The sequence below is a fragment of the Gopherus flavomarginatus genome, chromosome 3 (assembly GCF_025201925.1).
Source record: "Gopherus flavomarginatus isolate rGopFla2 chromosome 3, rGopFla2.mat.asm, whole genome shotgun sequence".
Lineage (NCBI taxonomy): Eukaryota > Metazoa > Chordata > Testudines > Testudinidae > Gopherus > Gopherus flavomarginatus.
This window is the reverse complement of record NC_066619.1, coordinates 241,084,915-241,110,118: the sequence shown is the minus strand read 5'-3', so window position 1 is coordinate 241,110,118 and position 25,204 is coordinate 241,084,915. Positions and strand designations below refer to the sequence as shown.

At 41.2% G+C, this 25,204-nt stretch overlaps 1 protein-coding gene across 3 annotated transcripts in view; it reads left to right on the top strand.

The window, feature by feature from the left end:
- UBE2K (ubiquitin conjugating enzyme E2 K) overlaps positions 1-25,204 on the top strand; it is a 95,802-nt gene that overhangs the window by 54,672 nt on the left and 15,926 nt on the right. The window contains exons 3-4 of one of the 3 annotated variants that reach the window (XM_050948087.1): positions 11,612-11,670; positions 14,692-14,774. The exons of 1 other annotated variant lie outside the window; for it this stretch is intronic. In XM_050948087.1, the coding sequence (XP_050804044.1) occupies positions 11,612-11,670; positions 14,692-14,774 (142 nt within the window). Of the gene's footprint in view, positions 1-11,611; positions 11,671-14,691; positions 14,775-25,204 lie in introns of those variants that run through there. One more of the 3 variants, XM_050948088.1, reaches the window with a different exon arrangement.

Genomic DNA, 25,204 nt, shown 5'->3' with positions numbered 1-25,204 from the left:
TCCTTGATGCAAGATACAGTTATCATGCTTGGTAGGGATATGTAAGTTTGTAACTGTCTTTGGGATCTGGAAGCAAATGTGTATGCTAGGCCTGGAGAAACCTAGAGTACAGAACAGAGTAATTGTCCAACATGGGTTACGAAGAGCTGTTGTAGAGAATATATGTGGTTGTTTTTTTAAAGGTATTTTATATTTTTCCAACTTGTCAGGAGAGGCACCTCTCCATTAGAAGAAATTTGGAAGTCTACCTGTTTCCATAGATCCCTCTATTTAATTTTCCAGTGGGGGATCTTAAGTAGTAGACTGGGTGTTTACAATTATCCTGAAAATCATAAAGCCTGTTCTCTATTTTCTCTGTAGTATGAATCACAATCAAGTATATAGTTTATCAAACCATTAAAAAAAGAAATTTTGTTCCAGATATAGCTGACAGTGCATTTCACCTAGGAATCCCAAATTGCTCAATTATCTTTATTATGTAACATGTGTATAATTCAGGTGGAGCTGGCAGTGACTCCTAAAGTTAGAGTTTACTTGACATTTGTCAAAAGACCCTGTTTTCAGTAGCTTTACTGAACTTTAACTGTATGTGCGAAAGTTTTCTATGCCGATTGTCTGTCTCAGGCTAAACTCTGGAAAAGTTTCAGCAAAAGCAGTTCAGCTGTTTCCAAAAAAGCAAGTTTACGGGAAAGTAAGCACTTTTGCCAATGTTAAAAACTTCTTACAAACCTTCATTGAGAAGCTCTGGTACCACCAAGATTTGAAGCAGGGACTTGAAATTTGATAGGGGTGTCATTCTGGAGTCAGATATATGCTTTTTATCGTCCCTGTGGAAATCTTCCCAAATTTATAAGTCTCTGAGAATTGCTGTTCATACATGCTCAGTAGAGGTTTGTTAGAGACTGACAGCAAAAGTCTCAGAATATGCTCTCTGAGCATGCTTTAATCCAGTATTTAGGAGGACTTTCCCTGTGCTTGCTTCTACTTGTTGGTGGGTGCTGCTTAGGCACCAGACTGTAACTGGAAGCAGAAGTAACCTAAGTCCCAACATTCCTCTGCTCCCAAGCAAATAGCTGTGAAACTCACTAGTGAAATGTCTCATCCCCCCCGGCAGTGGTTGGTCCACAGAGGATAATAGCCTGTTTTTGCTACCAGTTACACTGTTAGCTGAAGTTGTACAAGTGTCTGTGCTACGGAACTAAAGGTTCTAGCGCTGTCAGTGACTCACGTGCAGGTCAGTATCATTTCACTTAATGGAATTTGTTTTTTCCAAAACATTTTGTTATGTTAAAAGAATGTTAAGTTGCAAAGTCAAGCACTCAGAAGTTAGGAAATGTCAGAATGGAGGTTCCTTGTACAGCACATAATTCATCCTCCTTGTGTGTATGCACGGTGATAGTGTTTAATAACATGATAATATACTTTTTTTTCCCCTACAAGACCCTACCATATCAGTATACAGAATGGATGGTGCTCAGTAAATCCATCAGCGTTGTTTTGTGATTGAGGCTGTAGCCTGTAGGACCCATTTGTTCTAGAATTTAGAAGTTTTGTAGCGACTAAGGCAAAGGACTGCTGGAAGAGAGAGGATATCTCATAGTTAAAACAGCTGAATGCCAACCTGGAGAATTGGATTCTTTGCCACAGAGTTCCTGTGTGATGCTGCGCAAGCCACTTAAACCAAACTTTTCACAGTTGACTACTAGTTGTGTGTCCCTCACTTTCTGGATGCCCAAATTGATACTTTGGGCCTGATTTGTAGGCAGGCAAAGCACTTGCAGCTGAAACCAAAGTCAGCAGTGTCTGTGCTTTGACTGTATAAAAATGTTGTAAAAATGATGAGTACACCTCTACCCTGATATAACGCGACCAGATATAACACAAATTTGGATATAATGCAGTAAGGCAATGATCCGAGGGCGCGGGGCTGCGCACCCCGGCGGATCAAAGCCTTATATCGGGGTAGAGGTATACTCTGAAAAATCAGGCCATTGGTGTCTAAAACTGGGCATCCAAAATTACAGGGTCCATATTATGATTTTGGGCATAATCTCTGTGTCTCTGTTCCCAGTCTGTAAGATGGTGATAATGCTCCCCTATCTCATCTGCATATTGTGAAGACAAACTTATTAGTGCTTGTGAAGCACGTGGAAACCAGGATGAGGGAGGAAATCAGTAATTCTATATTTAGTGCAAGATTTGGATGATGTGAGTATATAAGGCATGGACACATTGATGAATTTAAAAAATATTGAATAGCTACTTATTTAGTGAGCACCATCCTTTTCTGGTCATGGAATGAGGGAGGAATTATGTCAATTGAAAAAAATAGCATGATCATGTAGTTGGATTGTATTACAGTGTGTGCTTATAAGGCGCTCATATTAAGATTACATGAGCAACCTTAATTCTGGCATTTCCTAACTTTTGAATGCTTGAGTTTTTCAAACTGAATGTTCTTTTAACATAGTTTTATGCATTTATTAAGATTGTGTATATAGACATATAGGTCTATAGATGGATACAGACAAAACAGTAACACTGCACAACTGTTCAGGGTAAACAATGAAGAATATCCAGTTGAAGCTGCAGAGGAATATCAGGGTTAACCTTAAGGAGAAGTGCTATATTACTTTTTTTTTAAATAATCACAAATGGTAAGGACTTTGGTTTTATGTTTCTGAAAATGGTAAATTCCTGTAGAAAAGTGCTCCATAGGCCATATTGGTATATTAGTTTAATACTGGATCCAAAGAAAGCTTGCCATCTAATGAATTGCCAACACACTTCCTTCATCATCTTCCTTTTTTTTTTTTTTAAAGGGTTCCCACCCAAATATTGACCAATTTCAACTGTACTTAGCTTGCATAATGTTTAAAAGATCACAGCCTGAATTGGTACAGCTTCCAGTCACTTTACAGAAAAGTAGATAGCAAGAATTCTGGAAATCCAGGTTAATGGCTGGTGTGTTCTGCATTTCCGTAGATGACACTCTAAAAATGTTCTAAAGTGGTAGTCTGAAAGCAGGTGTATTAATGTTTTGTTTATTTTTTTTAAAAAACCTTTTTAATAACAGACTGGTGAACCACAATAATAGTAATTTCATTTCTTAGTGTATGTATTTGGTTCATATCAGGTGAGTACAGTAAATCTAGTAACATTAGACTTTAGGTTTGGTCTGGACTTTAAGTGTAGGACTTCCTCGTATCTGTGTACGGTAACTCGTCACTTAAAGTCATCCCAGTTAACGTCATTTCGTTGCTGATCAATTAGAGAACATGCTTATTTAAAGTTGCGCAGTGCTCCCTTATAACGTTGTTTGTTAGCTGCCTGCTTTGTCCACTGCTTGCAGAAAGAGCAGCCCATGGGGGCTTGGAATCAGGGTGGACCAGCAGTGGGACGACACATGACAGGGCTCAGTACAGAGGGAACTTGCTGGCAGCAGCTGCTGTCTCAACTTGCTGATCTACTCAAAAAGGGGTCAGCCTACTTAAAGGAGCAATGCACATTTGTCTCTCAGACCTGGTCTATACTATGTGTTTAAACTGATTTTAGCAGCTTTAAACCGATTTAACGCCACACCTGTCCACGCTATGAGGCCCTTTATATCGATATAAAGGGCTCTTTAAATTGGTTTCTGTACTCCTCCCCAACGAGAGGAGTAGCGCTAAAATCGGTATTACCATATCGGATTAGGGTTAGTGTGGCCGCAAATCCGACGGTATTGGCCTCCGGGCGGTATCCCACAGTGCACCACTGTGACCGCTCTGGACAGCAATCTGAACTCGGATGCAGTGGCCAGGTAAACAGGAAAAGCCCCGCGAGCTTTTGAATTACATTTCCTGTTTGGCCAGCGTGGAGCTCTGATCAGCACGGGTGGCGATGCAGTTCCAAATCCAAAAAGAGCTCCAGCATGGACCGTATGGGAGATACTGGATCTGATCGCTGTATGGGGAGACAAATCTGTTCTATCACAGCTCCGTTACAGAAGACGAAATGCCAAAGCGTTTGAAAAAAATCTCCAGGCTACACAGTGCTGCGTGACAAGCGCAATGGAAAGCCAAAGAATCAAATGGACGCTCATGGAGGGAGGGAGGGGTACAGAGGACTCCAGCTATCCCACAGTCCATGGCAGTCTCCGAAAAGTATTTGCATTCTTGGCTGAGTTCCCAGTGCCTGTAGGTTCAAACACATTGTCCAACGTGGTTCAGGGTATAGCTCGTCAATTTACTCCCTCCCCCCACCATGTGAAAGAAAAGGGAAAGAAATCGTTTCTTGACTTTTTTTTCAATGTCACCCTATGTCTACTGAATGCTGGTGGTAGACGCGATGCTGCAGCAGTTAAGAGCAGTATCTGCTCCTCTCCTCTCCCTGGTGGCAGACAGTACAATATGACTGATATCCGTCGTCACCATCAGCCCATGAGTGCTCCTGGCTTGCCTCAGATGAGGTCGGCTGGGGGCGCCTGGGTAAAAATAGGAATGATTCCTGGTCATTCCCAGTAAATGGTTCAGAATGGCTGGTAACCATCCTCATCATAGCAACTGGGGGCTGAGCTCCATCAGCCCCCTCCCTTTCCTGTGTAAAGAAAAGATTCTGTACTGCCTGGACTATCATAGCAGCGGGATGCTGTGCTCCTCTCCTCCGCACCACTTAATGTCCTGCCTGGACTGTCATAGCAGCTGGAGGCTGCCTCCCCCTCATTTTATCTCACTAACAAGTCATTGTTTCTTATTCCTGCATTCTTTATAACTTCATGACACAAATGGGGGGGACACTGCCACGGTAGCCCAGGAAGGTTAGGGGAGGAGGGAAGCAACGGGTGGGGTTGTTGCAGGGGCACCCCCCTTGAATGGCATGTAGCTCATCATTTCTGCGGGATCTGACACGGCAGCTGTGCTCTCTGATACACTGGTTCTCTAGCACACTTGCCCCATATTCTAGGCAGGACTGACTCTATTTTTAGAAACCATAAAGGAGGGATTGACTCAGAGAGTCATTCCCAGTTTTGCCTTTGCACCCCCGGCTGACCTCAGCCAGGGGCACCCATGATAGCAGCAGACAGTACAGAACGACAGATAACGGTCATCTTACTGCCAATTTACAATGGCAGCAGATGGTACAGAACGACTGATAACTGTCTCTGCTATCATGCCAAGGCAAACAATGCTGCTGTGTAGCACTGCAGTAACACCTCTGTTAGCAGCATCCAGTACACATACGGTGACAGTAAAAAAAAAAAAAAAAAGAAAGCTGAACGGGCTCCATGGTTGCTGTACTATGGCGTCTGCCAGGGCAATCCAGGGAAAAAGGGCGTGAAATGATTGTCTGCCATTGTTTTCCCGGAGGAAGGAATGAGTGACATTTACCCAGAACCACCCGCGACAATGATTTTTGCCCCATCAGGCGTTGGGATCTCAACCCAGAATTCCAAGGGGCAGGGGAGACTGCGGGAATTATGGGATAGCTACCCACAGTGCAACGCTCCAGAAATCGACGCTAGCCTCGGACCATTGATGCATACCGCCGAATTAATGTGCTTAGTGTGGCTGCGTGCACTCGACTTTATACAATCTGTTTTATAAAACCGGTTTATGTAAAATCAGAATAATCCCGTAGTGTAGACATACCCTCACACAGTGTGTCTCTGTCTGCCATGCTGTCTCCCCTCCCTCCGTTTGTGCTGCCTTATAGATTGTGAGGCTACATTAACAACAATGTGTTAACCCTTGAGGGCTCAGCTGTGAACTAGTTCATCATTTAGCATAAGGCATTCCTTGGGAAATATCTCATCTCGTCCTCTGACTTCACTACCTCAACCAAGCTTCACAATCATCATTGCTACGTACAGTATTAAATTGTTTGTTTTAAACTCATACTGTGTGAGTATGCATTTGTGTGTGTGTGTGTGTGTGTATATATATATATATATATATATATATATAAGATACAGTGTTTTGTCTGGTGAAAAAAATTTCTCTGGAACCTACCCTCCCCTATTTACATTAATTCTTATGGGGAAGTTGGATTCGCTTAACATTGTTTTGCTTAAAGTCACATTTTCCAGGACCATAACTACAATGTTAAGCGAGGAGTTACTGTAATAGAAAAAGCAAGGCTTTTGAATATTGCTTTAAGAATTTATCAGACAGTTTCAGCAGAAATATTGAGGTACATACAGAAGTTACATTTATATTACAATCTATTGCATTCCAAGACAGATGTAACAGTAATAATTAGTGAGCTATTAAAGTTAACCTTTTATCTAGATAAATTTGTATAAAAGTTAATTTAGTTTGTAAGTGCTTTGGAGCAGGGATCTGTAATTTATTTTTATCTGTAAATGCCATGCATGTCCAAGGTGATATATTAATAGTAATTAGTTTATTGTCCCCTAATGGCTTAGGTATTGGAGTTATAAACTTCAAGTGGATTCTTTATTTGTATGGCAGACTAGAATGTGTTACCCAAAATTGTGATAGTCCCTGTCCTTGAAGGGAATAAAATCTTGCCTTTAAATTACATTTGCAACGTCTGCTGTAATATCTGTATATTGATTTGAAATCCAGACAAAATGATATGTAGTAGCAAAAATCTTAAGAGCATTTTTGGATGTTGAAATCCAGCAGCAATCTTCTTAACAGTCCTACAGAAGGAACTTTGCACTGCCTTCTCAGATTGCTTTGCTTGAAAATCAGCCCCCCCCCCCCCCATTTTTTTTTTTGTTTTGGTCTTGCCTGTGTCTGCCTACTCCCTTCATTTGTATTTTGAGTTCATGTTGTGAGACGCAAATCAAACTTACTGTGCTGGAATCATTGCCCAACTTTGCCTCACAGCCTGTGGTCAACAGGTATAGAGACACGAGTAATTTGGCAAGCATTTCCACCCTCCACCTCGACTTATTTTAATATTTTAGCCAATGTGGCTTTGGTTTGTACTTCATGTTATTGCTCTTTTTATAGTGTGTAACCTGTTGCCTTTCCAGTCTGCCTTACAAACATAGTGTGCATACTCTTTTGAGTTCAAACTCACCAGTTTCTGAAGTTTAAAAAAAAAAATCTCTAAAAATAAAAGAAAAATATGCCTTAAGTTCATTTTTAAACCTCCTCAGGTTTGACTGCTAAGCCTATTCCTTATATCCTCTTTCCAAAGAGCCATTCCTACTCCCTTATATTCGTGCGGGATAATGACTCAGCAGCACCCTTAGTCTTTACCAGCAAGATGTACACCCACTAACAGATTGGGGTGTTTCAGACAAACTTCCCTCCAGCACCATTGTGCTAGGTGCTTTACAGAAACATAAAGCCTTTGTCCTTTCTCCAAACAGTTAACAGTCAAGACTTCCTTATTCTTGTTTTCAGTGTTTAAATACTTTGTTTCCTTGTCATAGCCTAATTTGCCATCTCCTTTCTTTTGCTCTTTAGTTTGTAACAATCAATTAATTTTTGTCTGCCAGTTTGTAAGCCCTTCCCCAGTGTTTACATATTTCACACCCTTTCCCATTTTCAACATTTGTCTCACTTTCTGTATTTTTAAAAATAAGTACTAATTATGCCATCTCTGTTCTGTAGGAGGAAGACATTGCAGAGTTATGCCTAAAATCCCAACTATGTTGTCTTCCATTTTTGTTTGAATTATAGCTGGTGACTTAAATATTGGGTTTTTTATTGAGTTCAGATCATTGAAAAAAAACTTAGTTGAAATCTTACAGTTCTCTTCTGCAAGTGTGAGTAAAAAATATACACGTAAATTCCTTAATGCTGACAGTACTAGAAATATGGGCTTTTATTCCAATTTTATATTACATATAAAGTAATTCCAGTTAGTGAACTTAATATGTTTGTTTCAGAGCATTTCTATAGTTGAAAAGGCACTGTGCAGAAAGTGCCAAAAAATTGAGAGTAACTTCTTTGAGAATGGAGAATTTATTACACTGAATAATATAAGAAACAGGCAGATGGACTCTGCAGTTTCTTCTTATTAGTAATGTTGTTTTCCCACAGGAAAAAAGACAGTGCATAGAATAATTGATTTAGACTCTGATCCTGCAATTTATTCCGTCCAAGCAGACCCCTGTCCCTGTATAGAAGCAAGTCTCTGCTTGTGCAGATAATTTTCAGGATCAGGGCCACATAGACTACTCCTGAACTCTCATTGGGAAGGAATTATAGCTAGAATATATAAAATCTTACAAAGTAAACTGGTAAGGATAAATGGGAGGAAAAGCTTTTGACTTCCAAATAGAAGAACAAGAATGGAATGAGAGAATAATGTATACAAGGAACAGTGCTGTGGCCTGCAACTTGATTTAAATGCAATATAAATTGTTATATAGATTCTGTTGATCTCTTGCAGTGCTGTGGTCCATGAAATTACTTCCAGGCAAGCAGTGCTGGAGAAATTGCAAATAGGAAGAGAATGTAGATAAGCTGGTATTGTCTGAAAATACAGAAATATTGCAGAGGATTATAAATGTTACTAACAATATCTTCAGAATAAGAAATACTTAACTCTCCCAAAGGAAGTATTATTAGGAGTAGGTAGTATAATACTGAAATAGTGAACGCTTGTAGAAATGCTTCTAGCAGAGTACCATATTATAGCAAAATCTTGCCTGTCTAAGGCCTGGTCTACACTACAAAGTTAGGTCTGCCTTGCGTTGACCTAGTTATGCATGTGTCTATAGTGAAATGTGTCTCCCACTGATATAAGTGCCCCATTATGCCAACATGCTAGCACCACCTCCCCGAGTAGTGTACAACCATGGTTGACATATGGAGGTCGATGTAATGCGAGTATCAGCCGTAACAGTTTTTCAGCAGCTGTTTCTCAATAACAGACGCTGACCTCTAGTCATAATTGTGAGCTTCACTGCTCAGGCGTCATGTAGATCGGTAGCCTCCTCCTTTAAAACATCTGCAAATTTTTGAAATGCCTTTTCCTGAATGCCCAGCTGAGCTGCCACACAAAACAGCAATCCATTGTTCCGTGCAAATGTCCAGCTATGTGGCTACATGATTCAAATGTGCTCCTGCCTGGAGTAGACAGAAGAAATTGGATCTCTTGGGCCTGTGGGGAGAAGAGGCTGTGCAACTTTTAATCAGCTGTGGAAATATTCATAGAAGCCTAGAATATAATGGTTGAAAGGGACCTCAGAGGTCATCTAGTCCAACCCCCTGCTCAAAGCAGGACCAATCCCCAACTAAATCATCCCAGCCAGGGCTTTGTCAAGCCTGACCTTAAAAACACCTAAGGAAGGAGATTCCACCACCTCCATAGGTAACCCATTCTAGTGCTTCACCAGCCTCCTAGTGAAAAAGTTTTTCCTAATATCCAACCTAAAACTCCCCCACTGCAACTTGAAACCTTTACTCCTTGTTCTGTCATCTGGTACCACTGAGAACAGTCTAGATCCATCCTCTTTGGAACCACCTTTCAGGTAATTGAAAGCTATCAAATCACCTCTCATTCTTCTCTTCTGAAGACTAAACAATCCCAGTTTTTCTCAGCCTCTCCTCATAAGACACGTGCTCCAGCCTCCTAATAATTTTTGTTGCCCTTCGCTGGACTCTTTCCAATTTTTCCAGATCCTTCTTGTAGTCTGGGGCCCAAAACTGGACACAGTACTCCAGATGAGGCCTCACCAATGCTGAATAGAGGGGAATGATCATGTCCCTCATTCTACTGGCAATGCCCCTACTTATACAGCCCAAAATGCTGTTAGCCCTTTTGGCAACAAGGGCACACTGTTGACTCATATCCAGCTTCTCGTTCACTGTAACTCATAGGTCCTTTTCTGCAGAATTGCTGCCTAGCCACTTGGTCGCTAGTCTTTAGCAGTGCATGGGATTCTTCCATCCTAAGAATCCCACTCTGCACTTGTCCATGCTGCCTATTGCTCCACTGCAGTTTGGGAGCCCCAGAGTCCTGCACGTTGCCAACAGTCACAGTCCTGTGTAGCAGGAGACAATTAATGGCCCTGCACATTTCCATAACAACAGTCTCCACTATGGCTTTTCCAACTCCAGAATGACTTCCCATTGACTGGTAGCAATCTGGTATGGCAGGTTTCCAAAGTATGACTACCATTCGCTTCTCCACTGTCAGTGCAGCTCTATTTGGCGTCCCTGCACGTGATGTCTGGGGCAAACTTGGCACACAGATCCAGCCACTGCTCATCATCCACAGCCTGCATTACATTGTGACCCCCAAGTCATTATTAGTTTCTTGGGGACTAGAAGGGGCACTCCACCATCTGCAGCTGCTCCATGAATGCCACCAACAACCTTGAATTGGTTTTCGCTATGTCCCACAGCAAACTGACTGCCTGGAAATTGTCATGTTCTCCATAGGTGGTTCTTGCGGCTCTGCAAATGCTAGAGGATCGTGCATCCTGTGGTTGCCATGCTCGTGATAATAATGCAGAGCTGTGTAGGGTCATATGCTGCTGTCAGAGATGGCAGACAGGGACAAGTCCTGCATCAGTTTGTGGAAATTTGATATTAGGAGCACAAATTATGGCACAGAGATATTATGGGATGGAGAACATTGACTTGTGGGAAGTTGAGCCATTGTTCCAAGTTGTCACTGCGATATTTGTTCTTGCCCCACCATGCGATGCCACAACTACCCAAAAGACAGTGTGCTGAACAGTGCAGGTTGCACGCTGGGATACCTACCCATGGTGCACTACACTGCATTGACATAAGCATTCCTGGTAAGCATGTGTTTCATCGATGCAAGGTGATAAGTCTGCAAGCGCACAAGCAATATTCTAACTGTGGCGGCTCTATGTCAATGTAACTTGTCTACTTGTAGTGTAGACATGGCCTTTGACTCCCCTTGTTGTGTGTCCCAATCATGCAAACACATGCTAGTAGCCCTGTTGAGTTCATTGGGATTACTCATGCATAAGTATTTGCAGAATTGGAGCCATAGTAAGTGGTTAAGTAGTATATAGCACATGGTGAATTGAAGTATTGGAAGTTCTTCATATGCTTTGAAAAGAATGACTTGAAAGCTATGTGGACTCCTTTCTTAAGTAACACAGCAGAACATCCTCAAGCTTTAAATAATTTAAACTTAAATTGAACTAATTTTGATTTAGTATTTTGAAGAGAAAACTGAGGGTGTTAAGTGTCAGAGTGAAATGGATAATTCTTTAGTGTGTGTTTCATATTAATACCGGGCATCATAACATCGGATGCAATTTATTTTTATTTTAGTATCTGCTTTCTTAGGTATTCTAATTTTTTTAATTGAAGGTCTTTTTGACTAATATGAAACAGAGGTGTTCCAACAAGGAAAAATTGGAAATTGAAGATTAAGAATGAATTGAATATCTTGGAAATAGGTATTAGGTTTGTATAAAATATGGGAATATGACATTAATAAGCTGAATTTATGTATGTGCATAAGTGTGTGTATGTGTATTTAAAAGTTGGAAGATATTTCCTCACTAGATTAGCTTCTTTTGGATATGATTAAACTACTTGACAGCATCTATGTAAGGATAAATTTAGAATCACATTTGTTTCACTTTCTTGTGAGATCATAGTACTTTAAGTCTTGAAATCAGTATAGTCTTTCACTTGTGTTTTGGTTTTTGCAGGAGGGAGATATCAACTAGAGATAAAAATCCCAGAAACATATCCCTTCAATCCTCCTAAGGTACTGTAAACATTTTTGTGGATGTCTTTCTTAATGTCATGTCATCTGTTGTATTTCTGTATAGTGGACTTCCTCTTCAGTATTTCTTTATTTTTTCAGAGTCCTTGTTTTCTATTTTCTAATGCTTTCTGGATGGAAGCAGAAGTGGAGCAAACATGCAGTTCCTTAATCACGCTTCCTATCAAGAATCTCTGATAAACCAGCTTGAAGATTGCTTTTATTTGATTTGAAGAGGATTGTTCATATTCAAAATTAAGGGTTGAATCATCTTTTTAAGAAAAGCTATCATAGGCCCATATTATATGCTCCCTAGTAAAGAAGTAACTCGTTCCTTCAACTCCATATGTTGTATTTGGATTGAACATTCCAGGTCTATAGTAATAACTAAACTATAGAGCTGTTTTGGTTCTGCTGTGACTTGAGTGAACATCACATGCAGGGCAGTCTTACTACAGCTATTACAATGGAATGAACGGGAATCAGTTCACTTTCATTTTGTTGCCATTTTGGAAAATGATGATCATCAGACTTAGGTTTGGAGCTATTTTCAAGGGAGGAACCCGGAGGGGGATGGGGGAGAAGGGAAAGAGTAACAGAAGCCATCCTGATAATAGTTAAGAGATTCTGGGGTGAAGGATGGAAGTACAAATACCAGCACATTGAGAGTGCACCCCTATCTTCCAGCTGCCAGAGGGTATGTGGGCTTCAAATTTATTGGGCACCAAGTAGCTGGAAGTGGATTCAAAGCTCCCAGACAGGGCCCTTAGACAATATTGTATAGCAATGGTAGCTCTTTTCCTCTTACATGTTGCTGGGGCTTTCAGTCTGGTCTTCTCAACATGTTGTTGCCATTGAACTGTAGCGGTGTGGGCTCTCTCTGCACCCGCTTGTGGCCTGGGGAAGCTGTGTGGCACCATGGCTCAGTTTCCCCTTTTAAATCTGCAACTGACTACACTCTCCCCTTATAGTAGGGCTGATCATCGTGCCCACATTCTCCACCATGTGAAACATTAGCTTCTTCACCACCCACCCCAAATTAGTCTTTAATAGTAGTCCAAATGACCACAAACTCAAAAGGGATAACAAAACTTTCTACCCAGCTATGATGCCCCACGGCTTACCTCCTGTTCCTCAGGGACAGCTGCAAGGTAATTGTCTGTGTCTGCAGTCCCCCCTTCAGTGCAGCCACTTGCTAGCTTTTATAATTATTTACTCCTTCCCAGCTGGGTTGATAATTGACCAGGGTTGGTTCACCCTAAGCCTCTGGCCCTTAAAGGCACAGGGCACCGTTTTATATTCATCTTGCTGGCAGGTTGTTGTGGTAGAACTCTAAAGTTTTTCCAGCCTTGAGAAGAAATATCTCAATGTTCATCCTTGTAGGACAGACTGTAATAGTGTGACCAGTTCTCAGTGGACTGATCATATTGTGGATCCACCTCTCTTTCAAATCACACTCCAGTTGGTGATTGCCTGACATCTGCCTGGAAATTACACTCATTCCTTGCATGGGGAGAATTACTTGTATGACATGGGGAATAGTGTGTGTGTGTGTGTGTGTGTGTTCTGTTTTCTCTCCCTTTACATACACACAATTCATTGTCTCCATTTAAATTTCCTGGATCCCTCCTGCCCAGACCTACTGTCTAGGCCCTGATTTCTTCCTCCCTCCCTACCTTTACATACCTTAAAAACCCTTCTCCTTGGTGCTTTCCGCAGGTCTCATGCTTCTGCCAGCTCCTCCCAACTCTGTACTCCTGCCTTCTAGCCAGGTCCTTGGAATCAGTGGCTCCTGATCCAGCCATCTGATTCCTTAAAACCTGCCCCCTCCCCAAACCTAGCTCCTCGTTTGGCTCCCTCTCTCAGTCCCTAAAGCACCTCTTTGAACTGGATCTTGGATCGCTTCACTCTGGCAGATATATGGAGGGTTTGATGGCTTTCTGGTGCAGGTGGCTTCTAGCTCTGGTACTGTGGATTGCTTTTTTTGGGTCTGGAGTGAGAATGGATGGAGGAGGAAGGGTTTTTTTATAAAATGGAAACTTCCACTGTTAGTGACTCCTTCCTTCCACATGTGTTTTGGCTGGAGTTGAAACAAGGAGTGGATGCAGCAGCCCCAGGAGTTTGTTGACCACAGCTTAGTAACTGCTGCTCTGGGGCTTGGTAGCCTTTATTTCCAACATTTGTAGAAGAGCAGCTTGAATCTCTTGGTGCACAGGTGCTCAGCCTTATTGTTAATCCTAGGAATATAGTTTTGCAGTTCCTTATTAGATAAATATGTGCTCATAGTCCTTTTCTGCAGAGTTTGAAGGCAGGCTGGTCTGAGTGGGGCTCCGTGTATAATCTACAGTTCCTAGTGCATAGTTCTTTATGCTAGTGTTCACAACTCTCTCTCCTCTGAAGCTTTGATATCCTATCCAGAATGTACTTTGTCAGCCATTAATTTCCTATAGTAAATGAAGAATAATACTTAGCACTTACATAGCTCTTTATATCTTTAAAGTGATTTACAGACATGAGCTGTTAATAAATGACTCCATTCTCAAACTGTATCCATATTTTCTGTTCTCTGAAGACAGAGCTAGTATGCTCTTGTTTAAAGTTTGTACACTGACACACTGAGAATGGTGTAGAGAAGGCCTTAAAACAGAGTTGCTTTGTGGGGGTGAGGAGAGAATGAGCTCTTTGTATCTAAGGGAAGTTGGGGAACAGCCTCCGTGTAAAATTGGAAAGAGGGCCTTGTGTCCTACCCTTGGGATCCTGTTCTCTAGATGGAGCAAAATTCCTGACAAAAGATTCCCCACAAAAATATACTATAATGAAGCCTGGTGGCATATGCTATTTCATGTGTATCTTGTGTTCTACTGTGCCCTAGGGCTATCTTAAATTGGTACTTTTTCTTTCCAAGATAAATTCAAATACTTGACTGTATGTGATAGTTCCAACTTTTTAAAAGGTATTTTGAATGTCTTGCCTTTTGTAGAATATTTAATAGCTATATTAAAAAAATCTTATTTTATATTCTAGGTGCGGTTTATTACCAAAATATGGCATCCTAACATTAGCTCGGTCACTGGGGCCATTTGTTTGGATATCCTGAAAGATCAATGGTAAGATACTCCATACAGTTCACAGATTTGAACACTAAGCCCTGGTCAACATGGGCGGGGCGGAGGAGGGATTGAGCTAAGTTATGCAACTTCAGCTACGTGAATAATGTAGGTGAAGTCGACATACTTGGATCGACTTACTGTGGTGTCTTCACTGCGGTGAGTTGACTGCTGCCGCTCCCCCATTGACTCTGCCTGCTCCTCTTGCGGCGCTGGAGTACAGGAATCGATGGGAGAGCGCTCAGGATTGATTGCTGGATTGATCGCTGCCCGCTGATCTGGCTGGTAGTGTAGACATATCCTTAAACTAAAGTGAAGACCTGTCCTGGAGAACAGGCAAAATCACATACCACTCTTCACTTGACATCTGTAGTTTCTATAGTATGGCCCCAAAGTTTCGAGCATATTCTTAAGACTTATAAATACTTTCATATAGTATTTTGAGTTGCAGATAGTATCCTTATGAAGTAGGGTTTTTTTGAAAGGTACTCCTTCCAAAAAAGAGAAAAGAGGAGAAAAGCTCAGGTATTTTAAGGCACATAGGTAGAACACGAATGTCTAATTTCATGCATAAATACTTGATATTTTGTGCTGTTTGTAATCCCTTTATGCACAAGTTCCCCACCAACCCCTTCAGTAACAAATATTACAAATCCTTCACTGTGGGGTTCTCTTGTTGCTCTCCCTCCTCACCTGATGGCCAGCGTAGGTGCAAGCAGTACAGCAAATTAAAATACTTACCAGCATTCCGCTACTTTGCTTGCACTTGGTTTAGAGCAGAGAGAGGTACTATAGCGTGGATGGCGATATTTGGAGTGAAAACTTTAGATAGCAGCAGTAGGGCATGAAGTGGAAACTTCAGAAATTGAAAAGTAGTGGGAAGGAATAAGAAAGCAGGAAGCAAAAGAAATGGACAGAAAAGAGCATTATATCCTAATATTGTGCATTGCATTAACACTGATTATTCACTAGCCAATGCTTACTTGTAAGGCGTTTGGAGAAATGTAAAAGTGGAATAGAACACTTGTCCTTTACTTCCTGGTCCACTCCTGACATTTTATTTGTCAGTATACTTTTGAAAAATTGCTAATTGCCAAACCATGTGGAATGTGTCTGCGAATAATCCATAGTATAATTACTGAACTCTTCTAGGTTTTTTTAAAAGGTGCATTTGTTACATTTTAACTTCTTAGTTATTTTTTACTATTACCACGTCATCTTCTATTTAAGTTAATGTGCAATATTATACCTGTACATGTTGATTTATGAATAGCACATGTAACCCACTGGTGAATGTTATGCATCTCCTCCCTGCCCCCCCCCCCTCGATTCACAGATGAGTTTGTCAATGTCATGTTTTCAGTCCCCACTTACATTATGGCTGTCATCTTGGCCAGGGATCAAACCATGGACCTCCATAGCTGAAAGCTTGAGTTAAAGAGCCTGGCCCTGTAGTTGGGGGATGTAACATTCCATCCTTTGTGGATCAGGTGCAGAGAGGGACACACAATACACATGAAGTGGGTTACCATAACATTTAACAAGTTGTGAAGCAGTGTACTGTGGTATCATTTGGTGTTTTACAGCTGTATTTTGATCTGCTGACATTAACAGACTTTTGTATTTTTTGGGACCATTTTTTCCTAATTCTGACAGAAAGTGATCTTTCACCCTGTATGTAAGAACTTAAGAGCTGTCATACTGGTCAGACCATGGCCCATCTTGCCCAATATCCTATCTCCGACTGTAGCCTGTACTGGAGGTTCTGGGGGAATGTTCAGAACAGGGCAATTATGAAGTGATCCACCCATCTTCCTCTCCTGGCTTTTGGTAGTCAGCAGTTTAGGGTTGCCTCGAGCATGGGGTTGTTTCGCTGACTATTGTGGCTCATAGTCATTGTTGGACCTATCCTCCATTAACTTAACCAGTTCTTTTTTGAACCCAGTTATACTTTTGGTCATGTCAGTATCCATGGCAATGAGTTCAACATTTTAGGTGTGCACTTTGTGAAAAAGTACATCCTTTTGTTGGTATTAAACCTGCTGACTATTAATTTCACCAGGTGACCCTTGGTATCTAAGAGAGGTTAAATAGCACTTCTTTATTCTCTTTTTCTACATCATTCATAGTTCTGTAGATTTGTATCATAGCTGTTTCAGTCATAAACTGAAGAGCCCTAATCTTTTGTTAGTCTCTCCTCATGTGGAAGGCATTCCATACATCATTTTTGTTGCCCTTTTCTGAACCTTTTCTAATTCCACTATATCCTTTTTGAGATGTTGCAACCAGAACTGGATATGGTATTCAGGGTCTGGGCGCACAATGGATCTATATAGTGGCGTTAAGATATTCTGTCCTATTTTCTATCCCTTTCCTAATAGTTCTTAAGATAGTTAGCCTTTTTGACTGCTATTGCATATTGAGTGGAAGTTTTCAGGGGACTACTAAACCTAGTGACACACAGATCTCTCTCTTGGTGGTCAAAATGAATTACTAATTACAGTAGTTTCAGTAGCCTCCATCTTATGGAGTTGTGAGACATTTTTGAAAGTCCAGATAGATTGTCTTCGGGTTCTCCTTCATCCACTATTTTGCTGACATGCTCAAAATATTGAAGCCAGTATTTTAAAAAATAAGCATCCTAAATGTTAGCTTGTGACTATGTTTAAGCACTTAAATGTGTCACAGTTTCGCAGAAGTGCTGAACAGCCAACATCTCCCACTGAAAACTGAGATGCAGGAATTTTCCTTAACAGAAGTTGTGCTGATTTTTCCTATCATGAAATAAATCTTGGTGTTTTGACATTTGTCTTTGACAGTGCCTCATCTTCATTTCTTGAAAGGTGTAGGCTTTTATAGGTATTTCCCCATACTTGGTATATATTCTTCTTAATTAGGAAAAGGTTTGCCTTCATGACTAATGCACTGACATTGAACCCAGGCCTCCTGACTCCAATTTCCATTTCTGCACCATCTGTGACCTAATCACTGTTGCCAGTTCTTGAAATTTTACTACAAATCTTGCAATATTTGGTGATTTTCTTTTCTTGGTCCTAGCTTCAGGAGTCAAATGATTACCTGAGAATTTTACCTTTAATTTAAAAGTAAGATAAGTTTCTGTCCCTAATTGCTACAGATAAAAGCTGAAAAATGTGAAACATAAAGGGTCAGAAACAGAAGGCAGATAAAGAACCAAACATTTATTATTTTTAAAACTTCATGATTTTTTTGAGACCTGACTTGTGATAGTTGAACACTTGACATTGGCAATACTGGATGTTGGGCAAGGGACTTAATCTCCGTGCCTCAGATCCCCATCTGTAAAATATTTTTTTCTTTCTTCTGTTCTTATTATGTTGTTTCTATATACATTGAAAGTTATTTAGGGTCTGGACAGCCTCTCATGGTGCCCATCACAGTATGGTATGGTGCCCATCACAGTAGGGCATCAATTTCTGTTGGGGCATGTAGGTGCTATTGTAATTGTATTGCTCTTAATAGCAATCTGTTGTTGTTTGGATTGGAACAGTTGCGGAAGAATCTTCCAGAAAGTCTTTTTCTTCTTTTTATTTCCATTTTCCATTACTGCTGTTCAAAGATTTATGTTGTTGTGGTCACATAAGACTGAATGTAACTTCTTACTGAGTCCACTCATAGTATTTCAAGTAAGAGGCAGTTGCTTGAGAGTGGTGGGAATGTTTTTTTTAGTGATTCTGGCTCCTTGCTGGCTGGAGGGAAAAGATAGGCTTATAGGTTACCTATGTAGTATAGGTAGGCTCTGTTGGCGGGTGAACTCCACCCAATCCTTTCTTTTTTCAAACAGCCTGGTGTAAGGTTAAGAGTTCTGTGGTTACATAGGAATACAGTCTACCTCATGAATGTGGTTGCTGGACCAGTGTGAATAGTGTGTCAAAGTTAGAATCAGGACTCACAATTTGTCAGACCACTCTGTTTTATTAGCACAGCGCTCTGCCAATAGCATTCAGAATATGTGAGCACCATGCAAGGCACAAACTATCTTATTTATACAGATAAAAGAGCGGGAATTAGACAAAGGGACAAAGAAAGCAAAACTGTAAAATTCACCTGGGGCACAGCATGCATATCCTACTTCCTTACTAACTCTTAGGCCATGTCTACATCTAAAATTTTGCAGCGCTGGTTGTTAAAGCTGTATTAGTACAGCTGTATAGGGCCAGCGCTGCAGAGTGGCCACACTTACAGCAACCAGCGCTGCAAGTGGTGTTAGATGTGGCCACACTGCAGCGCTGTTGGGCGGCTTCAAGGGAGGTTCGGGGAACGCGAGAGCAAACCGCGGCGAAGCTGATCTCCTTTCCCGGTTTGCTCTCTCGTTCCCCGAACCCCCGAACAAGCAGGTCTCCTTCCCTGCGGTTTGCTGGGTGGTTCGGGGAACGCGAGAGCAAACCCGGGAAAGGAGACCAGCTTCGCCGCGGTTTGCTCTCGCGTTCCCCGAACCCCGAGCAAGCAGGTCTCCTTCCCTGCGGTTTGCAGGGTGGTTCCGGGAACGCGAGAGCAAACCGGGAAAGGAGACCAGCTTCGCCGCGGTTTGCTCTCGCGTTCCCCGAACCACCCTGCAAACCGCAGGGAAGGAGACCTGCTTGCTCGGGGTTCGGGGAACGCGAGAGCAAACCGCGGCGAAGCTGGTCTCCTTTCCCGGTTTGCTCTCGCGTTCCCGGAACCACCCAGCAAACCGCAGGGAAGGAGACCTGCTTGCTCGGCGTTCGGGGAACACGAGAGCAAACCGCGGCGAAGCTGGTCTCCTTTCCCGGTTTGCTCTCGCGTTCCCGGAACCACCCAGCAAACCGCAGGGAAGGAGACCTGCTTGCTCGGGGTTCGGGGAACGCGAGAGCAAACCGCGGCGAAGCTGGTCTCCTTTCCCGGTTTGCTCTCGCGTTCCCGGAACCACCCAGCAAACCGCAGGGAAGGAGACCTGCTTGCTCGGGGTTCGGGGAACGCGAGAGCAAACCGGGGAAGGAGACCAGCTTGATTACCAGAGGCTTCCTCAGGTATGCTGGGATACCTGCTTATTCCACGGAGGTCAAGAAAAGCGCTGGTAAGTGTCTATATTTGATTACCAGCGCTGGATCACCAGCGCTGGATCCTCTACACCCGAGACAAAACGGGGGTACGGCCAGCGCTGCAAACAGGGAGTTGCAGCGCTGGTGGTGCCCTGCAGATGTGTACACCTCCTAAGTTGCAGCGCTGTAACTCCCTCACCAGCGCTGCAACTTTCTGATGTAGACAAGCCCTTATGGATTTGAGGCTAATACTTCACCAATTGCCCTTAAATGGTGCAATTGTTCTATGTGAATGTCTGTATTCCTGTCACCTGGATTGCAGCATTCCAACAGTTTTGCTTAAAGGTACAGACAGCATTTCTTTAATCCTTTCTATTTTCACAATATAATTCATTCTACTTTCACAATCCCTCCTTTTGGTCAAGCGCACGCCATGACCAACAATTACTGAGTTCCACAAATTAACCGTTCCTTATCTCTTAGTTCATCAGCGATATTCAAAATCATCATATTAGCACTCTGTTTTGGGGCAGCCATCTGGGTGACACAATTCTAGATACAACAGATTAACTGAAAGCATACAAAAATCACTAAGATTCCAAACAGGATAGTTAGGGCTCCCTGAAACAACCAGTTTCCTATGCCAGAGAAATTGAACAGGTTACTTAGCCACTTCCATAAAGAACTCAGCTCTTCATTAGGAAGATATGCGATTTGTTCTAAGTGGCTATAGCGATCTATTACCTCATTGGTATTGTATAAACACACAACATTGTTTTCCAGTGAGAGCACAGGTCCCTCCTTTGGCCGTCAGCACTATGTCCAATGCCTGATGGTTCTGGAGGGCCACCTGTCCGATCGCCCCTGTTTCTTTGCTCAGGGCTCTTAAACTTTCTCTGGTTTTATTTGCCATTATTTAACCACTTAGGAGCCTTTTTTTGCCTAGTGTATTGCTCCCCCAAGTGGGATAAAGGAACTGCCAATAGCCTCTTCCCAGGTGTCATGACTGTTCCATATTGTGTTAAACGGACAAGGTCCTCCAGTGAGGTCTGGGGAATTGAGTGGGATAGCCAGGACAGGAACACCAGTTTGAGAGTGGGCTGGGATGTGGCTGCAGACCCAGCATTTAGAAATAATAAGGGTCTGAGCTATCCACACTTGCTGCTGGATAAAAGCATTGTCATTGTGGATTCCCCAGACCTTAAGATACCAGCAGCCGAAGAACAGGCACCACCAGAGGCGCATGTTGGAGGCAGGGCCCTTCTGGTTCTGACAACCTCAACTGAGGGAACTGCAGTTACAGTTTTATGTCCACCAGGCAGCAGGCGCTAAGCTCACTGCTGCTTCTTCTTGGGCCTTGCTTTATGTAGTCATCTGCTTCTGGCAACCCTTATGAGAGCGTAGATTGTAAGTTATTGCAGGCTGTTCCTCTACGTCTTCTTCTGGAGTCAAAAAAAATTGACTCTGCGTGGTCCTGAGGTGGTGGTGGTTGGTTCACTGAGGGTGGTGCATTCTTACACTGCGAAGCATGTATCCACTCTGAGATGCCAGACAGTTTAACAGCTGTCCCTTGACTCTGGCTGTAACAATGGCCTTCACACCTTGTCTTTTCCTGATGCATACATTCCTCATTCACACAAATAGATTGAGAATACAAACAGTAGTATTTTATATAGAACAAAAAAAGGCATTGCAAATTAAACCTTGCTAAGTTTTACAATTGATAACTAAGACAATTTACATTGAGACCCAGGCCTTCAATGTTTCTCTAATTTACTTAACACAGACACAATAGAGAATCCTGTCTCTTACTATTTTAAATACTATTTTAAATTTTAAAACAAAGAGTTAGAGGGGGCCCAATTTGTAATGCATATGGGAAAACAGAATCTTTTAGTCCCAGGGGGTCAGTTCTTTCTGCTATTTAAAAAAAAGTGGCTAGCAGGATGAAATCAGTTATACTTTAGTTCTTATGGGACATCATAAAATCCTGCTCCTACATATCCCCATCAATTATACTTTAGTTCCTATGGGACATCATAAAATCCTGCTCCTACATATCCCCCTTTTGACACTAAGATTATTAATCGCCAGTGTCACTTCTTATTTAGTCCACGTAATAGAAAATACTGGGAGGTGATTTGGGCCTGTGGCTTTAGCTTTACATACATTTGTTTTATCCACCAGCACATTTTAAACATTTCAATTAAACACATACAATGTAAAACCAAAAACAATTAGGGGTAGTAACATTAGTATGCCAGTAGTTGTGGGAGACCATCCAGAAAATGTTATACCAATGATAAGCTGTTACGCTTTTCTGTAGTAGCAATTCTTAACATGTCCCCATTGGCGTGTATAATATGAATAGCCCAGTTTTCCACATTGTTTTATTTATTTATTTATTTAGGACCCATGTCACCTTTTTACTTTTTAACAGATGATTGGTAATTGTTTGCCATTCAATGCCAAGATTGATAGAGAACTCAGGTAAATCAGTACTTACAGTAAGCTGAGACTCTTTTGTTGTTGTTGTTGTGGCAAATAGTAAATGTGATTATTGGTAAACACAGTACTTACATTACATTTACATTTGTCTTCTGGTGGGTTGCTAACACTTTTTAAACACTTTTCCCCAAGAATTAACACATACACATAGTCCATTATACAGTACTTTGGATTATCTGAAAGACAAAAAGAACATTTTTCTACCCCTTTTGGGGTGGCATTGATTATTGCTTAAAGATTCCATTCTTTTACAAATACCCTTCCTGACTGCAGGCAAAACAGAGGAATTACCCCATATTTTCCTGTGGTTTTTTTTTTTTTTTTTTTCCTATAGGCAGGCCAGGTTTTAATGGCTTCTACATTTTAAGGGTTATGCAAAAATTATTCCACTGTTTAGTTATTAAATTCATGAGGTGGTGTACCTTAAGTTTTGCCTTTTATATAGCAGACCAAGTTTGTAATGTTTTTCCTGCTGTGTTAAGCTTTAAGTTTATTTACAGGTAATAGCTGAGAAGCATCAGTACCATATTACTTTAAAGGATTTTTTTTTCAAAAATGATACACACTACAAGTTGTTACAGGGGTACTTACTAACATGAAAGTTATTTTAATGTTTAATATTAACAGTAACGTTAGCATCAAATCTATAAAAGGTATCTTGTTATACCATACCTTTTATGTAGGCAGTTTGTGTGCTGACCAGGTATGTTCTTTATTTGCAGCTTCGTTTGTCCTGGCAGTTCTCACCTTTCTTTATCAGTTAGGTAATTTGCATCAACACAGGCTAGGCTTTTGGATTCAAAGCCATCAGCAGAGCTCAGAGACTCTGTCTTAACACACAGGGATCTGAAAAAGAAAACACAGCCTATTGCGGCTCTTTTTGGAGCCCTAATAGGATTTTCATTTAGCAGCATGTTTCATTTGCATTTTTTTTTTTTACATCCCTTTCTACAATATACGCTGCACATGTCCTACGGAAAATGCACACTTTCTATACTATAACTTTTCAAAAACATTAGCCATATTAATTTTTACATAAGGTATAACTGTTTTGTTTTGTTTTTACAGAGTTTTCATGTACTTTTATTAAAGTGACAGTCTGATTACACAGAGTCATTTTAAGGCTCAGTGTTTTTAACATTGCTTCTTTTTGTTTTGTGCACCTCACCTCTGCTGTTGCTTCAGAGGGTCACTGTTAATTTCTTATTCTGTCATTACAGCTCTTATCTGCTATTGTTGCAAAAAAACAAACAAACAAACAAACAAAAAGACTCCAGAATCTCTACCTATTCTCCTGATTCTGACTGCCCTATTACAGCCATGACTTGGTCTTTATTTCAAAACATTTTAATTTTTGTAAAGAATCAAGTTACCCCTTAAGGGTTAAATGCTAAAGCCCAAAGCCAAACAACACTAATTACCTGTGTCTTGCAAACAGGTCTGTCAGTTTTGCAACTTTGAATTAAAGAGTCAAATGAATTTTTAGTGGCATTAAAAACAAAAACAAAATCAATTTATCTTACACTAGTGGCATTAAAAACAAAAACAAAATCAATTTATCTTACACCTACAAAACAGTAGTTTTACAAACCAGATGTGTTGGTTTAGATTCTTAGAACTTTACATATTTTCACAGACAAATAGATACATACACATTTTCTTTTCCTTAACATTTTTTTTACACTGCTTTGTTTTTGCATAGCTGTATATATATATATATGGATTATTTACAGGCACTCTTCTGGAAAAGGGCCCATTTTCCCTTCAGAATGGCTGCAAAGAAACAAAGAATTCTCTCTCTTTAACATGGTCCTTTTTAACATTTTCCACAAAATTTAACTGCTTAATTCTCTCCAGCCTCTATAGAGTTAACTTTTACTCTCTTTTCTTAAATCACTTGTTTATGTCCCAAAATGACACCTTTATCACCTCAGATTTCACCATTTTAAGTATTGTTCCAGGGATTTATGCCTGCACTTACTGCTCTTTTTTTTTTTTTTTTTTTTTTAAACTTCTGACACTATGCCCTTAGGGCTTCCAACCTGTTTTTCAGTTTCTTTATCTGTTGCTTGCCTGCTTGTCTGGGCCCGATCCTGCTTTTTTTTCATTGAACCATTTGTGAGTGATATTGTGGTCATTTCACAATTTTGAAAGAAATGTTCAAGGAAAGGGACCAGGAAGGGTGGGGGCTAGTTGAGGAGCTCCCCCTGCCCCCAGCCTTGCTGAATTGGTAGTGGGACACTATAAAGAATCAGTTTCTGAGGCAGATAACAAAGGGGAACAGAACAAGGGACTTTTTGTCCTTTTTACAATGAGATGGGAGTATTAAGGGGTTTGGATCGATCCGGGGTTTGGAGAACGGGGTAAAGGGGAGCGCTCGGTCTAGTGGTGGGAGAGGAGGCTTTTAATAAAGCTTTTAACTTATTATTTGAATAAGTGAGAGAGGCCAGTTTTCATTTTGTCCACCTATGATTTGCCTCTTGCCACCACTGCATGAAACAATTAACCTCTCCTTTAGCAAATTTAGTTTGAGGTTGGCCAAGTTTGTCCTTTAAGACATCCACTCAGTCTTTGTTCCAAGATTTTAACAGTGGCCATTGAGTTTTGGGATCCCCCTGAGTTAGCCTAGACCATTTTCCCAGAAATTTACAGGAGTCTGGACCCTTTTTACAGGAGTCTGGACCCATCCTAAATACATAAAATGAGCCGGCGTTCATTTAGGGAACTGTCCCGACTTAGACGTCTGTTTACCAATACAGGAGGACTTCACACACCAATCACACAAGAAGGAGATTCAGGTTCGTCAGAGCGATGCCTGCTGCAACACACAAAAGGAGCCCAAAGGCTACTGCCTCAATTGCCCTTGCTTTCACACCAGGGGTT